This window comes from Typopeltis vanoorti, chromosome 25 (assembly GCF_054136105.1).
Source record: "Typopeltis vanoorti isolate ZY-2024b chromosome 25, IOZ_Tvanoo_1.0, whole genome shotgun sequence".
In the NCBI taxonomy this organism is placed as follows: Eukaryota; Metazoa; Arthropoda; class Arachnida; order Uropygi; family Thelyphonidae; genus Typopeltis; species Typopeltis vanoorti.
In genome coordinates, this window is record NC_143573.1 from 40,816,939 (window position 1) to 40,842,711 (window position 25,773).

Here is a 25,773-nt window from a genome sequence, read left to right on the forward strand (position 1 = left end):
GGCTTTTTCCAACTGGGCATAAATACGGAGCGCTTTGGCTGATTTAAACTTCTTTAGTTTAATGCAGTTTGGAATTACGTCGCTGTCTCTACCTCATTTCAAAAAGGCTAGTCGATTTGTTAACAAGGAAACACTTATCTTTAGCTTACCATATAGGATGCACTGCTTGTGGGTCACATCTCCATGGATTATGATGATTCTTTCTTTTACCCAACATAACTAGGTGTCATAAGCACCCTTAAACACAGAGCCCTAACTATTTGTTCTAATGAACAGGCTCTAAACCAGGAATACAAGATCATCAACCAAACATTTATCAAAAATGGATACAGTAAAAAAACTATTCACAAGATTCTCCATAAAGATGCCAGTAAGAACAAAAAAGATTTCAAGAATGCTATTGCCATTCCTTATGTTAGAGGCATTTCTGAAAAAATAGACAGAACACTTCACAAATACAACATTAAAACCACCTTTAAACTCCCAAATAAGCTAAGACACCTACTCAGTTCTTCTAAAGATCCTCTTCCACACCTAGCACACCCAGGGGTATACAAAATACAATGCACATGTAACATACCATACATAGGGGAAACAGGGTGAACTATCCCAATCAGACAAGATGAACAGAAATGACACATTAAATACCTCCATTTCAGTAAAATCGACCTTTCTGACCATGCAGTCCAAACATACCACAGAATTGACTGGAAAAATACTAAGTCCCTACACCACACCAAAACCTGGTTTGAGAGAAAATTTAAAGATCACGTGAAATGCTTAAACACAACCCAAATCTCAACAAAAATGATGGCCTCACCATTTCAAGAATGTGGAGGACCCATCTATAACATCCTAAACTAGCCCTAGAAAAATCCCACTACAAGAAGACAACTGGTGAAGTGTTTGGAACATTCAACAGCAACTGAAAGAAATCAGTTGCTAACAATCAGAACTATCCAGAAGAATATTAATACATGAGGACTTTAGCAGTTTAATGTAGTTGTGGTTATTTATAATATATATATAGATATATATATATTCTTTATTTTATTTTATTTATTTTTTAATTTTTTTTATTTTTTTAAAAATTTTTATTTATTTATATTTTTTTTTTAGGTCAGGCTAGAAAGAAGGATTTATTAACTACATAGATTTATTTTACCGGTATGCAAGGCATGAGCATGTAGCTTGGTTCCGTATACAGTTGCATTCTTCTGATGATGACCTCGATATAGAGGTCGAAATGTTGAGTTTATTTTATTAGTAATTAATAAAATAATCTGTTCAACACGTGTGTTTTTGTGTCCCTAAATCTACAAATACGAGTGCTGATCACCGTGTAACCCTAAAAGAAATAAAAACTTATTTGATCAGGCTGTCAGGAAAAGATCCAGATTACAACCAATATCTTGGTGGAAAATTGTGCTTAAAAAAAAAAAAAAAAGTTAAAGTTAGGTGTGTGACCATATTGTACACCTGACACGTAACAGATTAATTTAAAAAAAAAGTATTGATAACAAGCTAGTAATAATGCAAACTTATTCATACTATCAAAGCATCTTGTATATTCATGAGGGTATATATCAGGAATGTGATTATAACATCTTGATTAAATGAGAGAGAGGAGGAATCTGGAAAGTTCTGATAAGCACCTAGAACAAAAATGGTTGTTTTACTATCATTTTCTGATATAACCACAAGAAAGAACGTATCTTAAAATCCTATAACCCCCATGTTTCATCAAATTGTTCTTTTTCTTTTAGGATATATACAAAGACATCAAATTAAATTTTGTTCTAGGTGTTTATCAGAACTCTCCAGAGATCCTTTTGTATGCATGCTTCCAACTATATTCCCCCCCACCTTATACATTCTGGGTTCTTCACTTCAATATAGCACTTTTCTTTTATATTGATTTTCAGCCCAATTTAAGTTTTGTTTCTCAGTATATTTTCCATAATTTAGAGAATTCTGCCAAATGATTCATTTTCTTTTCAAGCATGTTCAGGAATATCACTAAATCAATATACCTTTCAATTTGTTAAAACTGGTGAGATGTGGCAGTTCTACACAAAATAAGCCTTGATTACTATATTTTAGTAAAAAATAGGCTTTTCTTGTCAGCTGCTCTCTCTAATAAATAATACCTCTACTAACTACTTGCTCACATCTACTGAGGAAACAAGACACAAATAAGTTCCAGTGTCCACTTTTCTGATTTGAAATTTAACTACATTAGGAAGCTATTATGGCTGATACATACACATGCACGCGAGGGTGGTCTGAAAAGTTCTCAGCCTCAACCATAGATGGCAACACTAATCCATGTGAAATTGCAAGTCATTCTATCAAATAGTTTGTTTTATACAGCTGTCCGATGCAAAAGTGTTGTCTGTTTCCCTTGAAATGGATAAAATTGAGTATCGTGCGGTTATAAAATTCTTTGTAAAAGAAGGTTTAATGCCAAAAGAAATTCATTTGAAGTTCATAAAAGTTTATGGGCACTCTTCTCTTTCGTTTTAGACAATTAAGAAATGGGCTGCCGAGTTTAAATGTTGCCTTAGAAGCCTTGAAGATGATCCACGTGAAGGATGTCCAAAAAGTGTAACAACACCAGAAATCATTAATCAAGTGCACGATATGGTATTGGATGACCAGTGAGTCAAAGTGCATGAAATTGCTGAGACTATAGGCATTTCAAAAGAACGTGTAGATATATTTTGCATAAAGAATTACAAATGAAAAAGCTTTGCGCAAGATGGGTGTCACGCTTGCTTATGGCAGATCAGAAATGCACTCGCATGGAAATCTCTAAACAGTGATTGGAGCGTTTTAACAAGAATAAAACTGATGTGCATCGATTTATTACTATGGATGAGACTTGGATTCACCATTACACACCAGTATCCAAACAGCAGTCAAAACAGTGGACAGAAGCCAGTTGTTCAGTGCCAAAGATGACAAAGTCGATTCCATCAGCAGGAAAGGTCATGGCATCAGTGTTTTGGGATGCTAAAGGCATTTTGTTTATTAATTATCTTGAAAAGGTTAAAACAATAATGGGGAATATTATTCTGATCTTTTAACCAAACTAGACAAAAAAATTTGGGAGAAAAGGCCCAGTTTGCAGAAGGAAAAAAATCATCTTTCATCAGGACAATGCACCTGCCCACAAAAGTGTTTTGGAAATGGGAAAATTAAGGGATCTGCAATATGAATTGTTGGAACATCTGCTCTATTCCCCAGATTTGGCTCCCTCTTACTTCTATCTCTTCCCAAAACTAAAACTCTTCATTGCTGGTCAGCGTTTCTCTTCGAATCAAGAGGTGATCGCAGCTGTAGAGGGTATTTTGCAGATCTTACTGAGAACCACTCAGGGATGGGGTAATGGCATTGGAGCATCGCTGGAATAAATGTATTAGTCTTAAGGGAGATTATGTGGAAAAATAATTTTGAAATTATAAATTCGTTTTTTCATTGTTAGGCCAAGAACTTTTCAGACCACCCTCATACACTTAAGCACAGAGTTACGTAAGTAATTAGTTCCGTAAACCTTTACATAACTCTAATTTTATGAAAGTCTAATTTGTAAATTACATTTACATACATACAATAAAATGTTCAATGGCTACTCATACCACTGTCTTACATTAATTTTTTTGCCATTAATCAGATATTTTTCCATTTTTAATATTTTTTATTTTTGGAGTGATTAAATGTACTTTCTGTGTCTGTGATGCCAGCCTGCTCTTTTAAATCCTTATATAAGGACATAGCCTTCTCCTGGACAATCAGTAAACTTAACGGTATCCAATTCTGTGTCAGATCATCGATCCAGTGAGACAACAATTTCTCCATCTCTGATAATTGGGCCCAGCTCTTCTTGGTAATAATTGTGCCCTTCAACGCTACTGCACCTTTTGTGCTTTCCACAATGCGAACTTAATCCTTCACTATTGTATTTACTGTCAAAATAGGTCGATTTATTTCCCGAGCTGTTGTTCATAGAATTTTCCTGCCTTCATACATATGAATTATTTTCAACTATTCTTCTAAAGTAATTGCAGACCTTTGTTTTTTAAGTTAATTACCAGTGCATTCAGTTTTGCATTTGCATTCAATTTTAAGGTTAAAAAAAACAATGAAACTAGCAGTGATAACAAGTGACTGAGCTAACCGCGCAAGGCATCTACTATTGTATTGCAATAAGGCACATCTGTGCAAAGTCGCAATCGTGCTCATACATGCTAGTAGATTTATTACTTAACTGTGAATTTACGTAAGTCGAGGTGTAATTGTGTATGTGTGTGTGTGGTTATCTGACCCACACCTTTCCTGTTCATTTTTTTTTGAAAATCTGTTGAAGGTTGTATTCTTTTGGGAAGGCAGAGGGCAGTAGCTGTTCCAATAAAAAAACTAAATGAAAGGAGAAGCAAGTTATGATTTTGGAGGAAAATGGAGACATGATAGTGGCAAATTCGGTCAATTATTGACTGTGAAAGTATTTATAGAAGAGGTTGAAATGATTTTGTGAGATAGATCATTAACTGGATTATCCTCTTCTGTATAGCATCAAGCAATCTTACAGAATTTTGGTGCACCAACCCAAATGTGTGGGTAACATTCCAAGGTTGGGAAGATTTGGGATTTGTATGGAGCTTTTGGTGACTGCACAAGCAATGCCTGAGATGTGTTTATTCCAGGAAAAGGTTGGAGTGTAGGTCAGTCCAAGAAGAGAAATCTGATCATGTTTGGACCGCTGGGTATTATTAAAAGCTAATAGAAAGGGATGCAAGATCTTTCTTATGAAAGATCAGACAGGACCAAATTTTGGTAACACTGAAATCTACAAAGTTATCCTTACTCCATTGAAATATAGCAGGGAGATCAGAGTTTAGGACATGAGTCATAGTTGATCTTGAAGAACAGATATAGGAGAAGAAACAGGGTGCATGCTATGAAAAGCCTGCTTTGAACTTGAACAAATGTTCTTATGTTCTTGCAATATTTATCTTCCATATTCACTTTAAAAGTGGCTATAAGAAGCCTATGATCTCCATCTAAAGCAACTGAAGGTAAAACTTTGATGTCCATGACTATATTGTTCCCCCCCCCCCTTTTTTTTTAAATCAAGGATGAAATAATTTATTACTGATTTTTGCTCACCATTCTAGCTTATATCTTGTAATTTTGTGGTTTTGTCTTTTCTGAAACCAGCAGTTTGCAATTTTGAGATCATTTCTAATGCAAAAATCTAATAACCTTTGGAGATTCTTTCTTTAACCAAAACCAAATAGGCTCCAAATTTTTCTACTTCTGTTCTCTCTTCTCCAACCTGCACAATCTTCTAAGATGATTACACTCTTATTTTGAATAATACCTTCCAACTGTTCCTCAAATAATGTCTTTTTCTACATGTCTAGACTTTTGTTGTGGTGCATATACCTGGATAAGTAACATTTGTATTCCCATTACATTCAAATACAAGCCACATTATTCTATCACTAATTCCATCATATTACGAGTGTCATTTAGTTCTTTACTAATGATAAAACTGACACCATTTTTTGATTGGTCATCTGCTCTTTCCAAAGCAAAACAAAGTATCCTCTTAAATTTTTTTTTTTTTGTTGTTGTTTTTGTTTTTTTCTATTTTGTCTTGCTCAAACCCAACACATTTAATTTCCTCCTCATTATAACATACACTAATTCCTCTTTGCCCTTAATGCCAATACGTTCAATAATATCCTATTCTTTCCTTTCCAGGTCATTTACCATTTATATCCATCTGGCTTTAATTCTTTTTTATTATTTTATTTTTACAGGCCCAGCAAGCCAGCAGTTAATAAATCAACTAGGGTCTTGCTGGGCCTGTCACACTGCAGCCTACTCGGTAATCTAAACATCCAGGAGAGAAGGCAGACATCCACTGCAAGAAAGATGGGGGAAAAAAAAAAATTCACCCCTAGCTCTTGAAATATTCTAATAGCTTTTGGGGAAATAGCAAGAGAAAAAGAAAGAAAGAAGTAAAGCAAGAATTTGAGTCTGATTAGGTCCAAGGACCATGAGTTAACTATAGATAATACAGACAAGGAATAGAAAAAGTTTTGAGAAGTAATGGTAGGAATAGCAAAACGAAATGTGTGGAAGAACAAGTGGAAGCTGAAAAGGAAAAGAAGCATGCTGGTGGAATGAGAGAATTAAAGAAGCAGTCAAGTTAAAAAAATAAATCTTCTCAGAGGTTTACAAAGACCAGATCATAGGCTAAAATTTCATATCCACCAAAGAAGGAATATAGGTTAAATTGCCAGTTACCAGATCTACTTGCACAAGAAAAAATACTTCAAAATGCTTTATTAATCACTCCAATTTATAGCCTCCACCCATAAGTTACAAAAAACTAAGTACAGTCCATTGTTTAAATTTTTCCCTTTTAAGTCCTGAATTGTGAATAATAAATTTTCACAAAAGTGCTAATATCTGAAACCAACAAACAAACAAAAAAAATAAATAAAAATAACAGTATTTTTTAGTCATATAACAAAAAAGCTATACAGTAACTAGGGTTTAAATTTGGTATATAGAGCATGCAACAATGGATTAAAATTCTTAAATATTAGAGAAACTAATTCACAAACAATTTAAAAATTACCTGTCAGCGTAAGAAATTCTTCTACAAATGTGCTGCAATTTTGTTGGCAATTATGGTCAATTGACACATTTAATAGAAATTAAAAAGAGTTATTGCCATGGGCAAGCTATTTCTAATAAAGGAGTTTAAGAATTCAAAACCTGCAAAGATTCAAAAGCTTGATTTCAACCCAGTCTGATATTTTTTGTGTTTGATACAAGATAAATTACAGCATATTACAGAATATGTAGTCACTGTTCCTTCAAACTGTTTTAAAACTGGACACTGCCAGGGATATTAACGATTTGACAACTTACCAAGGGAAGGTCTTCCAACTGCTGTAAGAAGAAAATCATCATCAACTAAGGATATACATAGGACCATTGTCAACAAATTGAAGAAATTATAATTTCCTGTGAGTATTATCAAAATCTGAAGGATCACCTGAAAAAGAAAAAAAGATCTACTTCAATTAAATACAATTTTTGTTGCATTTCTAATGAATTTCTCCATTTTTAGATACAAGATAAATTACAGTATATGTATTCACTTATCCTTCAAAGAATCTTAAAGAATATTCCCTGGTGAGTAATTTTAAAAAATTCCTTCAAAATTACATTCATAAAAAATAAACCCTATTATTCCATTTGGTACTTTTGAAATCCAGTTGCAATATGGTAATGAACTTTCACAGACAGAAAATTTCAGAATCATTCCAAGTTGAACTAAAAACTCAATCTTTCTTCTTGATAAATTACAAATGTTTTTGTTCAAAAGAAATTCGGCATAGTCAATCACATGCTGCCAAAGCTAGTCTCACTAGTTCTTTGAATCATCAAAAATATTCATGACATAATGCTCTTAATGTACAATTTCTAGAACTTCTGAGAACCACAAGCAGATTCTGGAAAGTATTCAGAATTCAATTACGAGAGGCACATAATGCTGATGGCAGTATCATTTCAGCATTTGATTATCTATTGGAGTATGATCCAAAAGGTTTTTCAGTGGGTAGTGAAATCTTTTATAGGTCTAATACATTTCAGATATTTTTAGAAAAGCAATATTACATTAAGTAAGGAAAGATGCTGTCATATTTTTGCTAGCATAAGCTATGTTAAAAATACACACAAGAAATGTTTTCTCTAAACCTGTAGCATGTATGCACTATGGGTAGGTTAAGAACTTCTTTTCTATATTTTTTTTTTTTTGGTATTTTTTATTTACATAATCTGGAAACTCTACTCTAGAAACCAAACAAGGAATTTTTCAAGTCACTTCAGGTTTCCAAAAAGCAGGGCAACGGTCTCACACCAAGCAATAAAAATTCATCTCCCGCCTAAAGACAATCACAAACATCCATGACCACAGTGGGATTTGAACTTTTAACCTGTTGGTTAGAGAGTGGGTATGTTTAACCAGGCTGGCATATTAGAGCATGCTAAGAAGCACCTTAAAAAAAAAAAGGGTGCTTAAGGGTCAAAAGCTATAACTGAGAGGACACTCCACATAGCCTTTAAAGCAATGCAGAGACCAAACAAGGCTTCTGACTAAATGTCCAATCCTTGCCTTCTTGTGGCACACCCTGTTAGGTATCTACCTGGATACTGAATGAATGAGGATGGGCTGGAAATTTGGGATTTAGCCGACCAAATTGTATTCTTATTAGCTTAAACCACAATATAAAATGATGGTACAACATAATAGAATTTCATGCTGGTTGGGGCGTTGCTCGGTTAAACAAGGTCCCCATTGTTTTCACCAGAAAACCAGGTGAAACAGAAAAAATGAACAGAAAAAAGTCAGCTACTGGAACAAATCCCAAAACCCACCCCAACTCAATATCATCAAAGTTTAAGGTCAGTACTATCAACATAAGAAGCCAGAATGGCAAAGAAATGGAGCTAGATGAGGAATTGGATAAGTACAAGATCGATATAATAGGGGTGACAAACAAAACAAAACAAAAAAAAGTGGTAAGATCTTTCTGAGCAATAAATACAAAATGTTATATTCAGGCAATGACAATCAAGGAAAAGAGTAGCCATAGTATTCAACAGAAAATATGAGGCTAATCTTCTTGAATGGCAGTCAGTCTCAAGTAGAGTAATGTGGACAAATATGAGAATGGGGAACTGGACAATGAGACTTATTTGTGCCTATGGTCTCACAGAAGGTTCTACTAAGGTAGAAGTGGAGGAATTTTTTGAGACTTTAGAAAAAGCAACTGACACAATGAAAAAGGAAAAGATGGTCCTAAATGCAGAGTAGGAAATGATTGTGAGACATACAAAAATATTTTGGGAAAATTTGGAGAAAAGAGCAAAGCTAATAATAATGGCAAATACCTGTTGATTTTTATTAACATGGTGTTAGTAATAACAATGTGCACAAATTCACATGGAGAGAAGAGGTAGGGAATAAGAAAGTCTCATTGACTATGTTATTGTTGATAGTGATGGTGCAGGACACTAGAGTGTACAGAGGATTTTAAATTGAAAGTGATCACCATTTAGTCTTGAGTAGGATAAAACTGAATTTCATGCTGAAAAGAAGAACATGTAAAAAAGTTTTAAAGCAAATAAAAGTTGAGCAGCTCTCATATGTGAACTGTAAACTAAAATACACAAACATTATTCAAGAAAAAATGAAAGAGTCTGGGAAAAGGAACCAAAACATGGAGATTCAGTGGCAAGCCCTGAAGAAAAAACCGATTCAGCCAGAGAGGCATGTGGTGTGTCTGCAAGGATAGAAAAATCAGAACTCCATGGTGGACATAGGAAGTTAAAGATGTATTGAAGGAAAAGAAGAAAGCATATCAAAAGTTCTTGGCAAATAAGTCAACTTGTGCTCTTAGAGAATACAGACACAAATGTAAGAAAGTAAAACTAGATAAACAAAAGTCATGAGAAGATTTTGGTAAGAACATAGAAAATAAATATCAAGAAGATAGCAAGATATTCTGGTGGTTGTTAAAGGAGCTCAGAGATGGAGGAAAGAGTGCCGTAAAAGGAATTAGAGATGATAAAGGTGACATGAAAACTGGAGAAAAAGATATCCTTGTAGTATGGAATAATTACTGTATTTGCTGATATAAGACTCACTATTTCTTTGAAAATAAGTCTGAAAAACAGGGTACATCTTACACCAATACTCAGTTTTTTTTATTACTTTCATTTCTGAAAAATTTTCTCAGTTCTGAGTTATGCGATTTCTTTCTTGCTTCCTTGCGATGTGCGAGAGCATTCCATAGTCACGTAGAGTTCAGTGGATGTGCATGCACTGTCATTGATGATCACAGCTGTTCCTGTTCATTTAAACTTTCCAATTGTTGTCGTGAACGGTGATAAATTTATGCCGTTAAATTTTCTCTAAATTTCTTGGAAATTATGGCTGAAAAACGTCTTCATTGCTACAATATTGCATACAAGCGACGTGCGATTGCGTATGCTAAAGAACATGGAAACAGGGCTGCAGAGAGGCATTTTGGGCAACCCCTAAATGAGAAAATGATAAGAACTTGGATAAAGTTTTTTTCCTAAAAATGTGTACAAAAAAGGGGCGAGTCTTATATGCCTACAAATATGGTACCTAAAAATTTGCTAAATGAAACAATCAGTGAGAGCACAGACCAAAGACCAACCACTTCCCCTAGACCTACCTGGTGTATACCAGGTCCCTTGCAGCTGCAAATTGACCTACTTTGGCCAAACAGGCAGAACAACAAATATCAGGATTTCAGAACACCAAGACTACATCCGGTTTCACCAGTACAGCCGCTCTGGGCTGGCAGACCATGCCTTAGATACCCACCATAAAATTCGTTGGAAGAAGACAAAAATAATCCATCGCAGCAAGTTTAAATACGAAAGATTATTCAAAGAATCTTCAGCAGCTCTAAAAAACGTTCCTAACCTCAACAAATTTGGGTGCATGAAACTGCCCCAAATTTGGGAGACTTTCATTATGAGAACTTCAGCCCAACGGCCAAGACTACCAAATTAGCCCGCAAGAGGGCACCATTAGGACTTTAGGAACAAAATTAGTGTCTTAATTTCTTCCTCATTTGCTTTGTTAGTTCCTTTAGTGCACATACATATCTTTATGTTCCTGAAGATGACAATGTGACATTGTCGAAATATAGAAGTGATTCATTAAAGTTATCTTTAATTAATTTACTTTATATGCGTTGTTAATTCCGTAAATTAATTACCAGTTTGAACAAGTAATGTCCAGCTTAGCTGCCCAAACTACATCTTACACAATTCCTTCTGCTACACTTGTGGCAGAGAGAATTAAGGACTTGTCTGTCTCTGCTCAATGTCCATACAATGCCTGCAAAGTAACTTCCACCACTTCTTTGAGATGCCATTAGATCAGCATTGAATTGTAGAATGAATATGACTGTTACAACCATTACAACAGAGTAATGATTCCACTTGCAATAAAGCCTTGACTACTCCAGCAGGGCTGGGTATGCATCAGTGAGCAAACATTCCATCACTCCTGTGAATCCTTGTGGAATTTATATCTTCATATAACATTCATTTATCAAAATATCTTATTCAACCAGAATTAACATCTCAGAGATACTTTTGTCTTTGTGAGAGCCTTGACCACAGCTAATGGTGTTCACTGTCACACAAAACATCCCAATGCTGTTAATGCTGACATTTATACTGATTGGGACAAAGCACTATGGACTACTAAAGAGGAACATTTTAAAACTTTTAATGGTACTATAACATTCGACTATGAAAATATCTTAGTCCAACCAGGAGCATCATCTCGAAGATACTTTGTCTGCCCAGAACATCAGCAAGAATTTACCTTACTATGCAAAACATCCTGTTGCTGTTAATGCTGAAATTTGTACTGAACGTGCAAAGGCATGGTGGACTGCTGAAGAGGAACACTATCTTGCCTTTTGCGAAGACTTGTTAGCTACAGATGATATATTGTAGTTCATATCAATGAGGTTTTGGTAGAGGTTATGCCTAGATTGACAATAGCTGCCATCAGATCACAATGCAAATTACCATCCCACAGAGAACTAGCGATGTGACTGTGGGCATCTATGTTAGAAGATCCCACAAGAGCAGGAAATACCCCCATACTTCCTGCTCCATAATTATCATTTCAAGAGAGGAGTAGGGCAAATACAATTCCATCTCTTCTTCATGTACACCTTACAAAATCTTAGGATCAGCCTTCTTTCCCTCAGTATAGTCAAAGTTTTAAAGAATATTATTAGATTGATGTTATAGATACTTTGTTGAGAGACAAAGTAGAATCATTATTTGGAACCGAATTTTGCATGCAACATCCTTCTTCCTGGTTAGTAGAGTATTGTTCTGCATCATCTGGTCAATCCAAGATGAAAAGAGAGAAAGCATTTTTATGCCCAAATGCAGGCGTTATATAAAAAGCAGAAGCATTTGTGATAGAACAATACTGTATGAAGCATCTCCTTCTCCTCCAAGTGAGATGCATGAGGAGTTTGTTTGCTTTAGAAGAGATGTCTTCTCCACTCCACCATAATACCTACCTGATTTAGTCCTTTCTTCCATTTCAAGAGCCATTCCAGAAGCAGAGCTTTTCTGTCCATCTTCTTTTGATTAAATACAGTCTTCACTTCCAACTAGTTCATCAGCTATGGGACCTTATTTTTTTCATTCATTTACTGTTCAGTTCAGTTCCAAAACTTACCAAATCAACTTCTCTTCTTCCAATTTCATTTAATCTGTTCTTTGAAACCATTTTCCTCACTGGGTCTGCTCCAAAGATTCCAACCTTCAGCTATTCAAAAAAATACCAGATTATTCCTTTCTTCTTATTCTCTCTTGCTCATATGGCACCGATGCATCACAAGTTTTGTTACCTTCCTCATGTGGGTAAAAATTACTATAGAGCATGAACAGGTTTGGAGAACCCTCTAGGCATTTTGACAATATTAAAAAAGACCAATGTTGTCAATCACCATATTATGGACCACTTCCATGGTCATAGGAAGCAATCCATATCTATTGCCATCCTTATCATTTAGGTGTAACTGTAGCATTCTAATTTCCTAATCACTTGGTAAAAGATTATTACATTCAAGGATCGTGGCCAAGGCAGAAAATTTTTCCTTGGCCAGAATTCATGTGTATTACCTATCGCCTGCCTTTCAAAATCATTTAAGAAATTGACATACCTCAGAAGATGTCTGATCCACTTTCCTGTTATATGCCACAGCCCTATTGATATATATCTTCATACTCCTCAGACTACTTTTCAGTATTTGTCTGTCCAGTTAATTTTCAGTATTTTTTTTGCTAACACCATAACTCAAATACTTATATTTTTCTAATGTCTTGTTTTGACTGTTTTACTTGCATAAAGTTGGTAGTGGTAACAGAGACAGAATTGACTGGGAACAAGGAACACGTAAGATTGGCTATCAGGAGGTTGTTGAGAAGGATCGAAGATAACAGTGTGATAGGAAATGTAATCAGTGTGTTGCCCAGGTATGACAGTGAAGATTGTGAGTGATATGTTAGTGGAAATGTGTGAGGAGAAAGGAGTGCAAAAACTTAAAACTCATTCCACACATTAACAAAAGTTTGTTAATGTGTGGAATGAGTTTTAAAGACAAACTGAACTGTATAAGAGTGATGGACTGCATTTAATTGTTTTGGTGTGAGTCATTTGGAGAGATTGTTGCTGGAAGGCAGAGAAATGAGTGCATAGAGTGAATCTGACCAAATAAGAAGCAATGTGAAAGAGCAGGAGAGTAAGATAGGAGAGATTGAAGTGGTGGTTATGAATGAGGAAGTGGGTAGCTTGAGTATACTTGTTCTCTCATTCTGTATACTCAAGCTACCCACTTCCTCATTCATAACCACAAGGCAAACAGGAAAACTCAGGGTAGACATGGGAACACAGTGTGAGAAAGGTTGATGCTTCAAGAAGATGTGAATGTGTGTGTAGACAAAAAAAAAAAAAAAGGCTTTTGATAGATTACCGCATGATAAATTTTTGAAGATGACCTGGGATCAATGGAAAACAGTTGGATTTGAAGAATGTTCTAAGGAGAAAAGAAATAGCTAGAGTTAAGTATGGAGAAGTCACATCTAATAAATGTTATAGTGAAACCAATATAGATCCAGCTCATTTCTGGATCTAACAAGTTTCACTGATATAGATATATATATATATATATATATATATATATATATCAGTGAATTTACATTCAAATGCTAGAAATATAAGAAACAAGGCAAATGAAATGGTTGAATTAATCGAGTCTGTTCATCTAAAAATTGTTGGAATAAGTGAGACATGGTTGGATGAGGATGACATCCTAACAGGAATAGAGATGGAATGGTATAAAGCGTTTTGTGAAGACAGAAAGGGCAAAAAGGGAGGAGAAGTGCTATTGATAATAGAAAAAGAGTTATGTCCATACAAGGCAGAGATGCAAGAGGGAAATAGTGGCAGTATGGTGTGAAAAAGAGATGATATAATGAAATACTTAGTCGGATGTTGTTATAGACCTGGTAATGTGGATGGTAGTGACCATGAAATGTATAATCAAATTAGCCAAGCAAATAAGAAAAGGGCGATTATGGACAATTTTAATTATGGCAATATAAACTGGGATGATGTAATAGCAACTGGAAGTAAAGAAAATGAGCAAGTTTTTGAGGGGCAACTACCTCAGGCAGTATGTATCAAAGGGCAGACAAGGAGTGAGGGTCTTGGATTTGGTGATCTCATCATGTTATTATAAATAGTGTCAAATCACCCTTCAGTTGGTGAGAGTGACAAAGTGATTACCTGGGTGGTTGGGAGATATGTGCTGGGTATATGTGAAACTACAAGGCTAGTGATTATGAGAAGTTTAGGAGACAGCTTGCAGGCATAGCATGGAATGAGGAGTTGGCTGGAAAGGAGATCAATGCAACTTGGGTGATATTCAAGAACTATCTAGTGGAAGCCATGGCTAAATGAATTCCAAGGGTCAGAAGGTTAAATAAGGTAGATGTAAAATGGATGAATAAAGAGATTAAGCATACAATACAGAGGAAAAAGTCAATATGGGGGCAGCATAAGAGGAGTGGTAATCAATTCCATGAGGATTACAAAGAATGGGCAAGGAGAGCAACTTCGTAGGTAAGGGTAGCTAAAGTGAAGTATGAGCAACAGTTAGCTAATGAAGCCAAAGAGAATCTGAAGTTCTTTTGATATGTAGCCAGCCAAAAAAGAATGATTTTGAAAGGATGACAGTGATTGGAGAAAGAACAACTGTTGCAGTAGATATAGTTGAGATATTTAATGAGCAGTTCATAGGTCTTTCATTCTTGTGAATATGACAATGGACATTTTGAGAGCAGTTGATGAGGATAGACTGACTATAAGTGAACAAGAAATATATGGGGAATTGAGCAAACATGTTAATAAGGCTGTGGGACTTGATAATATATCACCATGCATTTTGAAGGAATGTGCCAGGGAGTTGGCATCTGCCTTGATATATTAGTTTAATATGAGTCTTGCACTGAGTCAAGTTCGAAAGGAGTGGAAGGAAGGTAATGCATCAAATTATAGGCCTATCTGTGTGTCTGTTGCTGTGGTTAAAGTGTTGGAGAGTCTGGTGAGAACAAGAATCCAGAATTGGGTTGACAACAATGGTATTATCTTTGATAGACAGCATGGATTTGGTAAAGAGAGATAATGTTTTAGTAATTAACTTATTACAATAAGGTGATGGGACATTGGACATAGGAGATGGATTCACAGTAGTATACTTAAATTTTGCAAAGGCTTTTGACAGATTACCACATAAGTTGATAGTGAAACTAGAGTGGATGGGGTTAGATATTAGACTAGTGCATTGGATCAGAGATTGGTTATCTGATAAGTATCAGCATGTTGTGTATGAGGGAACAATATCCCAGAAGAGGAACGACTAGTGCCGTGCCTCAGGGGTCTGTTTTAGGGCCATTACTGTTTAACCTATATGTTAATGATATCGGGGAAGATTTGGATGAGGATATTCAGTTGTTTGCAGATGATGCAAAGTTGGGACGAATTATTAGGAGTAGAGCAAATGTTGTGGCCTTACAAGAAAACTTGAATAGGTTGAGTGAATGGGTTGCAACATCTGTGGATGCCAGTTCAATGTTGCAAAATGTAAGGTTTTAAAAATTTGGGAAACAAAGATGGGATGTAGAATTTATGCTTGGTGGGGATATATTGTTGCAGGTGGAGGAAATAAGAAATCTTAGGGTGATGTTTGAGATGTTAGAGAACACATTGCCAAAATTGTGAGGACAACACAATGAATTCTGGGAATGATGCAGACGACACTGACTTGTAGAAATAAAGAGATTTTTGTTCCATTGTACAAGACTGATTAGGCTACACACTGCTGTGCACAGATTTAGTCATGTGGTTTTTAACACGTTCATTACCAAGCTGAAAATTGGAATTTCGTGTGGTGGCCAAATTTTTTATATTTTTTTTTATTTAGTTTTTATTGTGCTCAAAATAAGTTAAATATATTATTTATATGCTTTTATTATTATGTACATAGGATTTATGTACTCTAAATATCTATTACGCAATATCGTGTGATATGTAATTCGGTCAAATAAGTTATATATTTTACAAATAAAAAACATTTAAATATAATAATTATAACTTTATCAGTCTTTTATAATCACAGAATTTTTAAAAATAATGTACAAATAGAAAAAAATAATTATCAAAAATCAACATTTATAGGGAAGTGTCCAAACGCTGCCACTGTGCGCACTGGCTAACATAAACAATAGACAATGGCTGACGGCCATCCCCACTCGACGAAAGTCGATCCCTTCCCTAGTGACTAATATAAATATTACATGCCGTTTCGCTTGGCCACTATGCTATTCCACTTAGAAACTTGATAGCGACGTCCACGCGATAACGCGTGATTGGCAAGGATGAAGAGATGTCGGAAAGGGCCCAGAGTCAACTGATTAAGTAGCTTCTGATCTCTGGAATATGAGGAAAGACTGAGAAGATGCAATTTACAGAGTCTAGTGGATAAGAGGAAGAGAGATGATATGATAGAAATGTATAAGTTGGTAAGGGGGGGGGGGTTGTTATAGGATCAATGTTGAAGAGGTTTTTCATAAAATGGTAGGAGAACAAGAGGTCATTCCTGGAAGCTGTATAAGGAGGATACAAACAGGGGAGTGAGAAGCAGGTTTTTTTGCATGGAAATTTGTGAATAATTGGGATGCCTTGCCCAGGAGTGTGGTGTGTGCAGTAATTTGAATGTGTTTAAGGCATGGTATGATGTGGTGTGTTTATGACAAAATGGAACTCCTGGATGAGTCTTTGGACTACATCGAGATTTTAAGGTAATAATTTATGTTGGAAAGTAACATGTCATCTTTGTTAAAGATTTCTTTACCACTGAAATTTTTCAATCTTGTATCTCTTTCACTTCTACCATCCAGTTATTACTCTCCCTAAATATTTAAAATTCGAAGTACTGGTTCACTGTTGAACAAGAGCTTAAGCACTGACTGGCAGGTTTCTACTCAAGACCAGGGACTTTGGTTTTACATAATTATAGCCCATTTTTTTTTAAAAAAAATTTTCCCCCGTAATAACCTCAAACATTCTGCAATTCGGTTTCTGAATAAGTGATCGCTGCAACACCACCAGAATACATTATAGACATTTATGAGTATATTGTATACTAGTTCCATTTTTTTATTTCATTATGGCTCAAATTAAGTGGAAACAGGGACATCCCTGATTAACTCGTGTATTTTAGCAGTTTCAGAATTTATCTTCTTCATATGTAGCTGTTTGTTCAGAGAGTATATAGGTCAAAAACTTTCCACGTTAGCTCTTTCCATAAACTTTTTCTTAGGCTACTTCATCAAATGATTTCTCGAAATCCATGAAAGCAGTGTCCCTTTCCCAACCTTCATTCTCTTTTCTATGATTTGTCTTAGAGTAAGAATTGCTTTCCTCATCCCATATTCTCCTAAATCTAAACTGATCTTGACTAAGGTTCCCTTCAAAGAGAAGAATTTCTGAAGCATGTGACAAGAGATTAATTGTATGATAATGTTTGCCTGTAACATTAGCTTTGTTTAGTTGCTGGGATTATTATACTCTGAAGTCTTTCAATGTTTCCTCTTTTCTGTAAACAAACAATTCAAATTTTATCATGCCACCTACTTTATTTATCAGTTCTGTTTATTTTATCTTACGAGATGATATCTTGACACAGAGCTTTTCTGGTCTCTAGTTGGCAAAGTGCACTTTTAAACTTTTCTCTTAGAATATCAAGAGAATATCAAGTCCTTCATTTTCACTGGAAGCAGTTGCATTCATAAGAGTTGGAGGAGTTGTTCATTCAGATTGTTTTATATCCCAGTTTTATATCTTTCAGGTTAGTCAAGATCTTATTTTGATCTATAATCTCATTTTCTAATAGTATTGCATTTTCCTTGTTAATCTGCATGCAATGTCGTTTTACCTTTCATCACATTTTCGATCTTTGGCATCTTTCATTTATCATTATCTTTAGCTTACCATTATCTGTCTTTGCCACTTTAATTATGTTCCTTAATCTCATGTACTCCTTTTTACACTTATCTTATTCTTGCTCATCTCTAACAATCACTTTCTGGTGTATAGGTGCTTATACATTGATTCTCTAGCATAGCATCGCATATTGTTTAAGGTAGTGTTTCTCAACCTTTCTAAGTCCAAGGACCAGTAAAATGCCTAAAACAATTCTAAGGACCACTAAGTTACAGAGGCATAGCTGGGGGAGGAATCTGCCCTGGGCAGCACTTTTTTGGTGTTTAAGAAATTTTGCCAAACTGTCTATAAAACAGTAACTGAGTGATGAAATACTTTAACAATGTCAGCAATGAATTTGTGAACAGAAAAACAAGAAAAATAACATTTTAGAATGTTTGAATTAAAGTTTTACTTCAAAAATAAACAGTGTTTTTAATTTATTTCCCTATACGTTGTTTTGACTTTTAGTAATTTTTTTAAAAATCCATGTAGGAATTACCAACAATTTGGAAAAAACTGTGCCATTTATAACATAATAAATCTGAAAGCATGTTCCAAATTACCAACAATTTGGAAAAAACTGTGCCATTTATAACATAATAAATCTGAAAGCATGTTTTGAATACATATGGAAACATAATTAAATTGGAAGTAAACGATTAAAAGTGTATCATTGAACAAAGTTTTAATTTTTATTAAACAATAAATAGTATGATACAATTATGTTACTACTTACTTTTAATGAGATGGCTGAGCTTCTCAGCCCTTGCAGAGTTACTGGATATCTGGCTCAATATTGGTCAACTTTAGTCGAAGATCAGCACACACACCAAGACAATTTCTGTATTTTGTTTTTATTTGAAGGAGCGATGAAAATCCTTTCTCACAAAGAAAGGTGGTAGAGAAGAACTGCATGACGATTTTCAATGCTTCTTCAGATAATTCGGAAAAGAAATTCACTTCTTACTGAAGGAGAGATCCCAAATCGAGCCAAACCAAGATCCCGGAATTGCATTTTAAGTCCACTGTTACTTGAAAGCTCAATTAACTTATTTTTTCAATAACGCAAGGTTATTCTCATGACTGCAAGCCTGAAATGGATCACGAACCCACAGAAATTTCTTATAAAATTTATTCGGAAAATGTTTCAAAATTCCGTTTTAGATTTTTGAGGTAGTCACAAACCCTTTCCAGAAACTCAGAATCAATAAAAATATCATTTTCCACTGAAAAGAATTCCAATGTTGGAAAAGGTGCAAATTGTCTGTCATTTACATAATTAATCCATAAAACCAGTTTTTTCTTGAATGCCTTTATTTTGTCATAGGCATCAAGAGCAGTTAAAGAATTTCCCTGAAGGGAGAGATTAAGTTCATTTAATTTCGAAAAAATGTCTGAAAGATGGGATAGTGTTGATAACCATGCTTCATCAACAAGGAGTGATGCAAAATCAGAATTATGTTAATTTACAAATAATAAAACTTCATGCCTTAAATGAAATAACCTTGTTAACACTTTGCCTCTGGAAAGCCAGCGAATTTCAGAATGAAGCAAAAGTTGTGTATATTCACAGCCCATTTCATCGCAGAGTACTGAAAATAACCTGATATTAAATGGTTGAGCTTTAATAAAATTTACTAGCTTTACAGCGTCGTATAGCACAGTTTTAAATTCTGGTGGCTTTCCTTTGGAGGCTAACGCTTCCCTATGTATGAAACGATGTACCCAATTCATATTCGAAGCTATTTCCTTGACCACAGAAACAACCCCACTATGCCTGCCTGCAAGAGTGCGAGTTCCATCCGAACAGAAGTCTATACATTTTCCCCACTGGATCCCTTTGTGTATTATGTAATTATTGAGGGTGAAATATTTTTTCTCCAGTTGTTTGGGATGGCACAGTTCTACAAAACAGAATATCATCATGAATGTTGTTATCATGCGCATATCTTATGTAGCATGTTAAATGCACATCATTTGTAACATCAGTAGTCTCGTCTATTTGTAATGCATAATTACGGCTTTCTTAACTCTTTCGATTAACTGAGATTCTACGTCACCTGCCATATCACTAATTCTGCGACTGGCAGTGTCATTTGAAAGAGGAATCAAATCAACATCTTTTAGTAACTTGTTCGCTCATCATCATACGTATCAAGGATTTAGGCCTAGTATGGCCTGTTCCGGCCTTAGAAGTCACCGTTGAATCATTTAAGAGGATGTCCTGGTTTTCTTTTTCCTAATGGCTTGTACTTTAAGGCTTGTTTTGGTAATCTTTCTGTTTTCATTCTTTGAACGTGTTCCATCCATCTATGTTTATATTTTTTAATTTTTTCAATTACTGGTTCTTGGTTTAATTCTTTCATAATATCTTCGTTTCTTTTGTGATCAAATAGGGTATACTTTGCAGTTTTTCTCAAACTTCATTTCTGCTGTTGTTAATCTTTGTCTTTTTGTTTTATTGTCCAGATTTCGCTTCCATACATTAAGACTGGTAGGGCTAATGTATTGTATACTTTTAGCCTGGTTTGTTTTTGAACTAGGTTTGGTTTAAATATAGAGTTAATTACTCCTGTTATTTTTAAATATTTTGCAATTTTTATGTTTATATCTTTTTCATTTTCATAAGTGATCATACATCCTAGGTAGTTAAATGAATTCACCTGTTCTAAGATCTTGTTATCTAATACTATTTTAGTTCTTGCTGGATCTTGTCCTTTAAAGGCCATAATTTTTGATTTTTCCGTTGATATTATCATACCATAATCATTGGATATCTCATTTAGATTTAAAATAGCTTTCTGTAAGTTATCTTCAGAATTTGTAATTATTATTTGGTCGTCTGCAAAGAGGAGAGTGTTTAAGTTAACTGTAGGTGAAAGTTTAATTCCTTGATGTAAATTTTTACTCCATTTTATTATTATTTCATTTAAGTAGATATTAAAAAGAGTTGCTGAGAGGGGACATCCCTGTCGGACCCCTTGGTTTATCTCTCTTGTATATGATAGCTCATGATTTAATCTTATTTGTATTTGATTATTTTCATATATACTTGTGATAGCTTTTAGGATATTATTTGGTATTTGTCTTTCTTTTAATATGTTAAATAATATGTTTCTTTTAACTTTGTCAAATGCTTTTTCAAAGTCAATAAATGCAATATGTGTTTCTAAATTATATTCTCTTCTTTTCTCTATTATTAATTTTAGGCAGAAGGCTGGGTCTATACATGATCGTCCTTTTCTAAATCCATTTTGTATCTCTAGAATAAAGTTTTCGGAATATTTCATTAGTTTGTTATTTAAGATTCTGCTGTATATTTTGTAACATGAATTTAGTATACTGATACCTCTATAGTTTTTAGGGGCATCTCTATTACCTTTCTTAAAGATAGGAATCACAATTGCTTTTTTCCATTCTATTGGGGGGATACCAGTTGAGTAAATTTTATTTAAAAATAATAAGAGTCTTCCTTTGAATCTTGTTCCTGCGTATTTATATAGTTCTGAACCTAGCTTATCTTCTCCAGGTGATTTTCCGTTTCTTGTTTCTTTCAGGCTGATTTCTAATTCTTCTTCAGTTATTTCCTTTTCATTTTCGTTAATTGTTTGCCAGTTGTCTTTCTTAAAAGATTTGTCTGTCCACAGTTCTGTGTAGTAATTTAGAAATTCTTCTAATTTCAATTCAGTGTTTAATTTTATGTTTTCTTTGGTATCTGCATTTAGGTGTTTCAAAATCTTATATAGTTGGGTCTTATTTTATATAAATCATGTTCTAAATTAGAAACAAATTTATTCCATGATTCTCCATGTCTTTTTCTGACTTCTCTTTTAGCTATGGCTCTTATTCTTTTATATTCTATTTCATCTTCTAATCTTTTACTGCTTAACCATTTGTGATAGGCTTCTTTTTTCTTTTTGATTATTTCTTTGATTGTATCATCCCGGATCTTCAGTTTTTTTTCTTTTATTGAATTTTTTGGTCTTTCCTAAGCTTTCATTTGCTGCTGCATTTAGTATCGTTTTTATATTAAGCCATTCTATTTCTATTTCTTCATTTTGTTTTATTTTATCTAGATACTGGTTAATTCTTTGTTCATATAGCCATTGTACATTTGTGTCATTCAATAGTCTAGTTTTATAAACAAATGTTTCAATTTTTCTTTCTGTTCTTGTTACTTGTAGCCATTTAGGTGGTAATCTTAATTTTATTTTAACAAGGAAGTGGTCACTGCTTATTTCATATCCTCTGTGAACTCTAACATCTAGTGAAAATTTTGATGTCTTTTCATTTAATATGAAGTAATCTAATATTGATTTCCATCCTCTTGCTGCCCAAGTATATTTATGTATGTCTTTATGTTTATAGAAGGAATTCATTCATTATTTTAAAAAAAAACTTGTTCTTGTTCGATACTTAGCCCAATAGAATGAGGCTTCCCTGTTTTCGCTATGCACAAACTTAAGAGATAGGATGCATCCAGTGCCTTGCTGTTAATGGAACACATGACCCAAACTATATCTTTTCCATGATTTCATGTTCCTAAGCATTGCTGAAAAAATTCAGTTGGCTTATTTTTCACATCATAATGTTTAGTTTCTAAATGTCGGAGCTTCTCAGGTTTCATGTGCTCATTCGATAACACTTCATAACACAAAACACATTGAGGTTTCTGTTCACTTTCATCTCCTCACCAAGTAAACCTGAATTACAAATATGAACAGTTATATTTCCTTCTGTATTTTTTCTTTGAACTGCTTGTTTCTTCTACTTGAATAGTATCAGATTTACTTGCCATTACAACACTTGTATTACATGTTGAAAGTTTATTTTTCACTTGGTTAGAGTATAATAAATTTAGTTTAATCCTTTATCCAAATGTGAGCAAACAAAGTTTGCGCCTAAAAGTATCTTCAGGACTGGGGTAAGGTGGTACAACACCAGGGCAACTCGTTGCAGAGGTGGAGCAAGCTACCAACACTCCTGCCTCAGTATCTCCTATAATGCAAAACGCATCTCCTTGTGGATATGTCTATTGTTATGCATTAAGGGAAGGGCCACTACCCAGACTAGTTTCAACCTTTATTGAGGTCTCTTCAGTGGGAGCCAGGCCCAAGCTGAGATACCAGGCAGAAGCATTCGCAGGTCATCTCTACCTATAGGAGTTGCCAAATGGTGTGCCACCCTTTTTTTAATAAATTACTCTGGATTTAGAGAAAGATGTTGAAAGTTTATTTTTCACTTGGTTAGAGTATAATAAATTTAGTTTAATCCTTTATCCAAGTGTGAGCAAATAAAGTTTGCGCCTGAAAGTATCTTCAGGACTGGGGTAAGGTGGTACAACACCACCACCTTACCCCAGTGAACAGAAACCTAACAGAAATCTAATGCATAACAATAGACATATCCGCAAGGAGATGTGTTTTGCATTATAGGAGATACTGAGGCAGGAGTGTTGGTAGCTTGCTCCACCTTTGCAACGAGTTGCCCTGATGTTGTACCACCTTACCCCAGTCCTGAAGATACTTTCAGGCACAAGCTTTGTTTGCTCACACTTGGATAAAGGATTAAACTAAATTTATTATACGTGTATTACAATTAGGGTTTAGCATCACCTGTTTCATTTTCCCTTCTTTTCAAAGTCCTCATTCTAAGCCACTTTTCCATTATTAAAAAATGCTTCTGAAAAATATATAAATACTGGGGTTAACTCATGACACACTTTATCCAAGTATCACTTAGCACTTCTGAAGATATACTGAGACTTTGTTCAAGGAGGGAAACCTTCATTAATAAAAATCAATAAACACGCAATTGGTTGAAATGTGGATAACACATGTTCACTTCAAATCTGACAAAACAGCAAGGGAAGGCAGAAGCAATAAAACTATATTGTTGTTCACTTCACCCCTCTATTATTCGTCATTCTGCCACTAAAAGTAGCAGCAGAATGACGAATAATAAAGGGGGGAGTAATGAACAACAATATAGTTTTATTGCTTCTGCTTTTGAACATTTCTGACACTATTTGTTGGGTTTTTCAAATCTCCATTTGATTTCAATAATTTTTACTTATTTAATTTTAATTTGTTTTGTTTGGATAATTAAAAAATATATATTTATGTAAGTCTGCCTGCAGACCACAGGTTGAAAAACACTGGTTTAAGGAAATTAGCAATGTAGACATGATAATAACTAAAAACATTTATTACTTCCTATATTTTGCTGAAGTTATATCAGCATCTTCAGGGATTAATACACTGGTATTAAACATGCATATGCAGGCTTCAGTAACAAAGATCTTTGCTACTAGTGTGAAAAAGTTTATATATTCATTTTTATTGTTGTATTTATTAGTTCATTCATATTAAACTTTTTTTTTTTTTTTTTAGTCTGCTGCATGAATCTGAGATTGCACTTAGACATGACTTGGAATATGATTGCTGTCATCATTTGTTTCTCATTAAACTTCACAAGATTTAATTTGGTTTCAGAATATTTGCTTTATTATGTTATTACTTAAACCTTCTAGCATTTTCCATGTATACCTTATTTTGTGAACCTAACTGAAGATGATACTAATCACGATTTGTTTATTATTAAGACTATTACACTTTTTTTATATAATTTTTGTCAAGTAGCTTTATTTTATCCTACTACATGTTTTGCCAATTTTTCTATTGGCATCCTCAGGGAATACAAACTAGTAAGCTAAAATGAGGTTACAGACTAGGTTATAACTGATGATTCTAATTCATACAAAAAATTGGTATTGTGCGCGACAATGTGGGTGTCTCATTAACGTGATTTATTCGTTATGGCTCATGACGTAATTGTTATGAAAGTTCATTTCTTTGATGTTTAATGATCTGATAAAAGTTTTCCAAATTTCTGGTAAAATTAGACCTTGGTTCTTTTTAGGTTTTCAGTTTTACAGGCGACTGTAGCTGCTTCTTTAAAGGTTCTTGAATGGTAGTTATCTTCTATGTATGGCATAAGGCTCTTATCCCACTCAATGTGATGGTTAGTAGAGGCAAAGTGGCATGAAAGGCCTGAAATGTCTTGTCTGTTATTTCTGACATATCCTATGTGTTCTTTCTTTCTCGTTTCAAAGCTTCTAGAGGTCTGACCTACGTAACTAATACCACATGAGCAAGGTATATTATATACTCCAGAGTACTTGTAGAATGGGTGAGGATCTTTCGGTGATCTTAAAAATTTCCGAATAGTGTTGATTGGTTTGAATTGCACTTAGACAGATGTAGAGACAATAGCGTGATCCCAAAATTTCTTCTTTGAAACAATATTATAAAACTAGACAAGCCAACTCGATTTACCAACGAACTTCGTATTCTCTTCTTAGAGAAAGAATTCGCCATACGAGATTCGTGCTTAGCAAAATAGACTCACAGGTGCTATAATTTATTCACAGATATTTCTAATAATCTTGACGCTGAGACATGGCAATTATTAGACAATATGATTAGCAACAGTTTTACCAAAACATTTAATCACAGCAAAAAGACACAAATTGATAAATTCAATATACTGTATGATAA

The 25,773-nt window shown here is 34.4% G+C and overlaps 1 protein-coding gene across 1 annotated transcript in view; it reads right to left on the minus strand.

Moving 5' to 3' along the window:
* The window catches only part of LOC150092681 (lipase maturation factor 2-like), a 332,985-nt gene that overhangs the window by 165,210 nt on the left and 142,002 nt on the right, over window positions 1-25,773 (minus strand). The window contains exon 7 of the mRNA XM_090414594.1: window positions 6,952-7,078. Within this exon, the coding sequence (XP_090270720.1) occupies window positions 6,952-7,078 (127 nt within the window). The remainder of the gene's footprint in view (window positions 1-6,951; window positions 7,079-25,773) is intronic.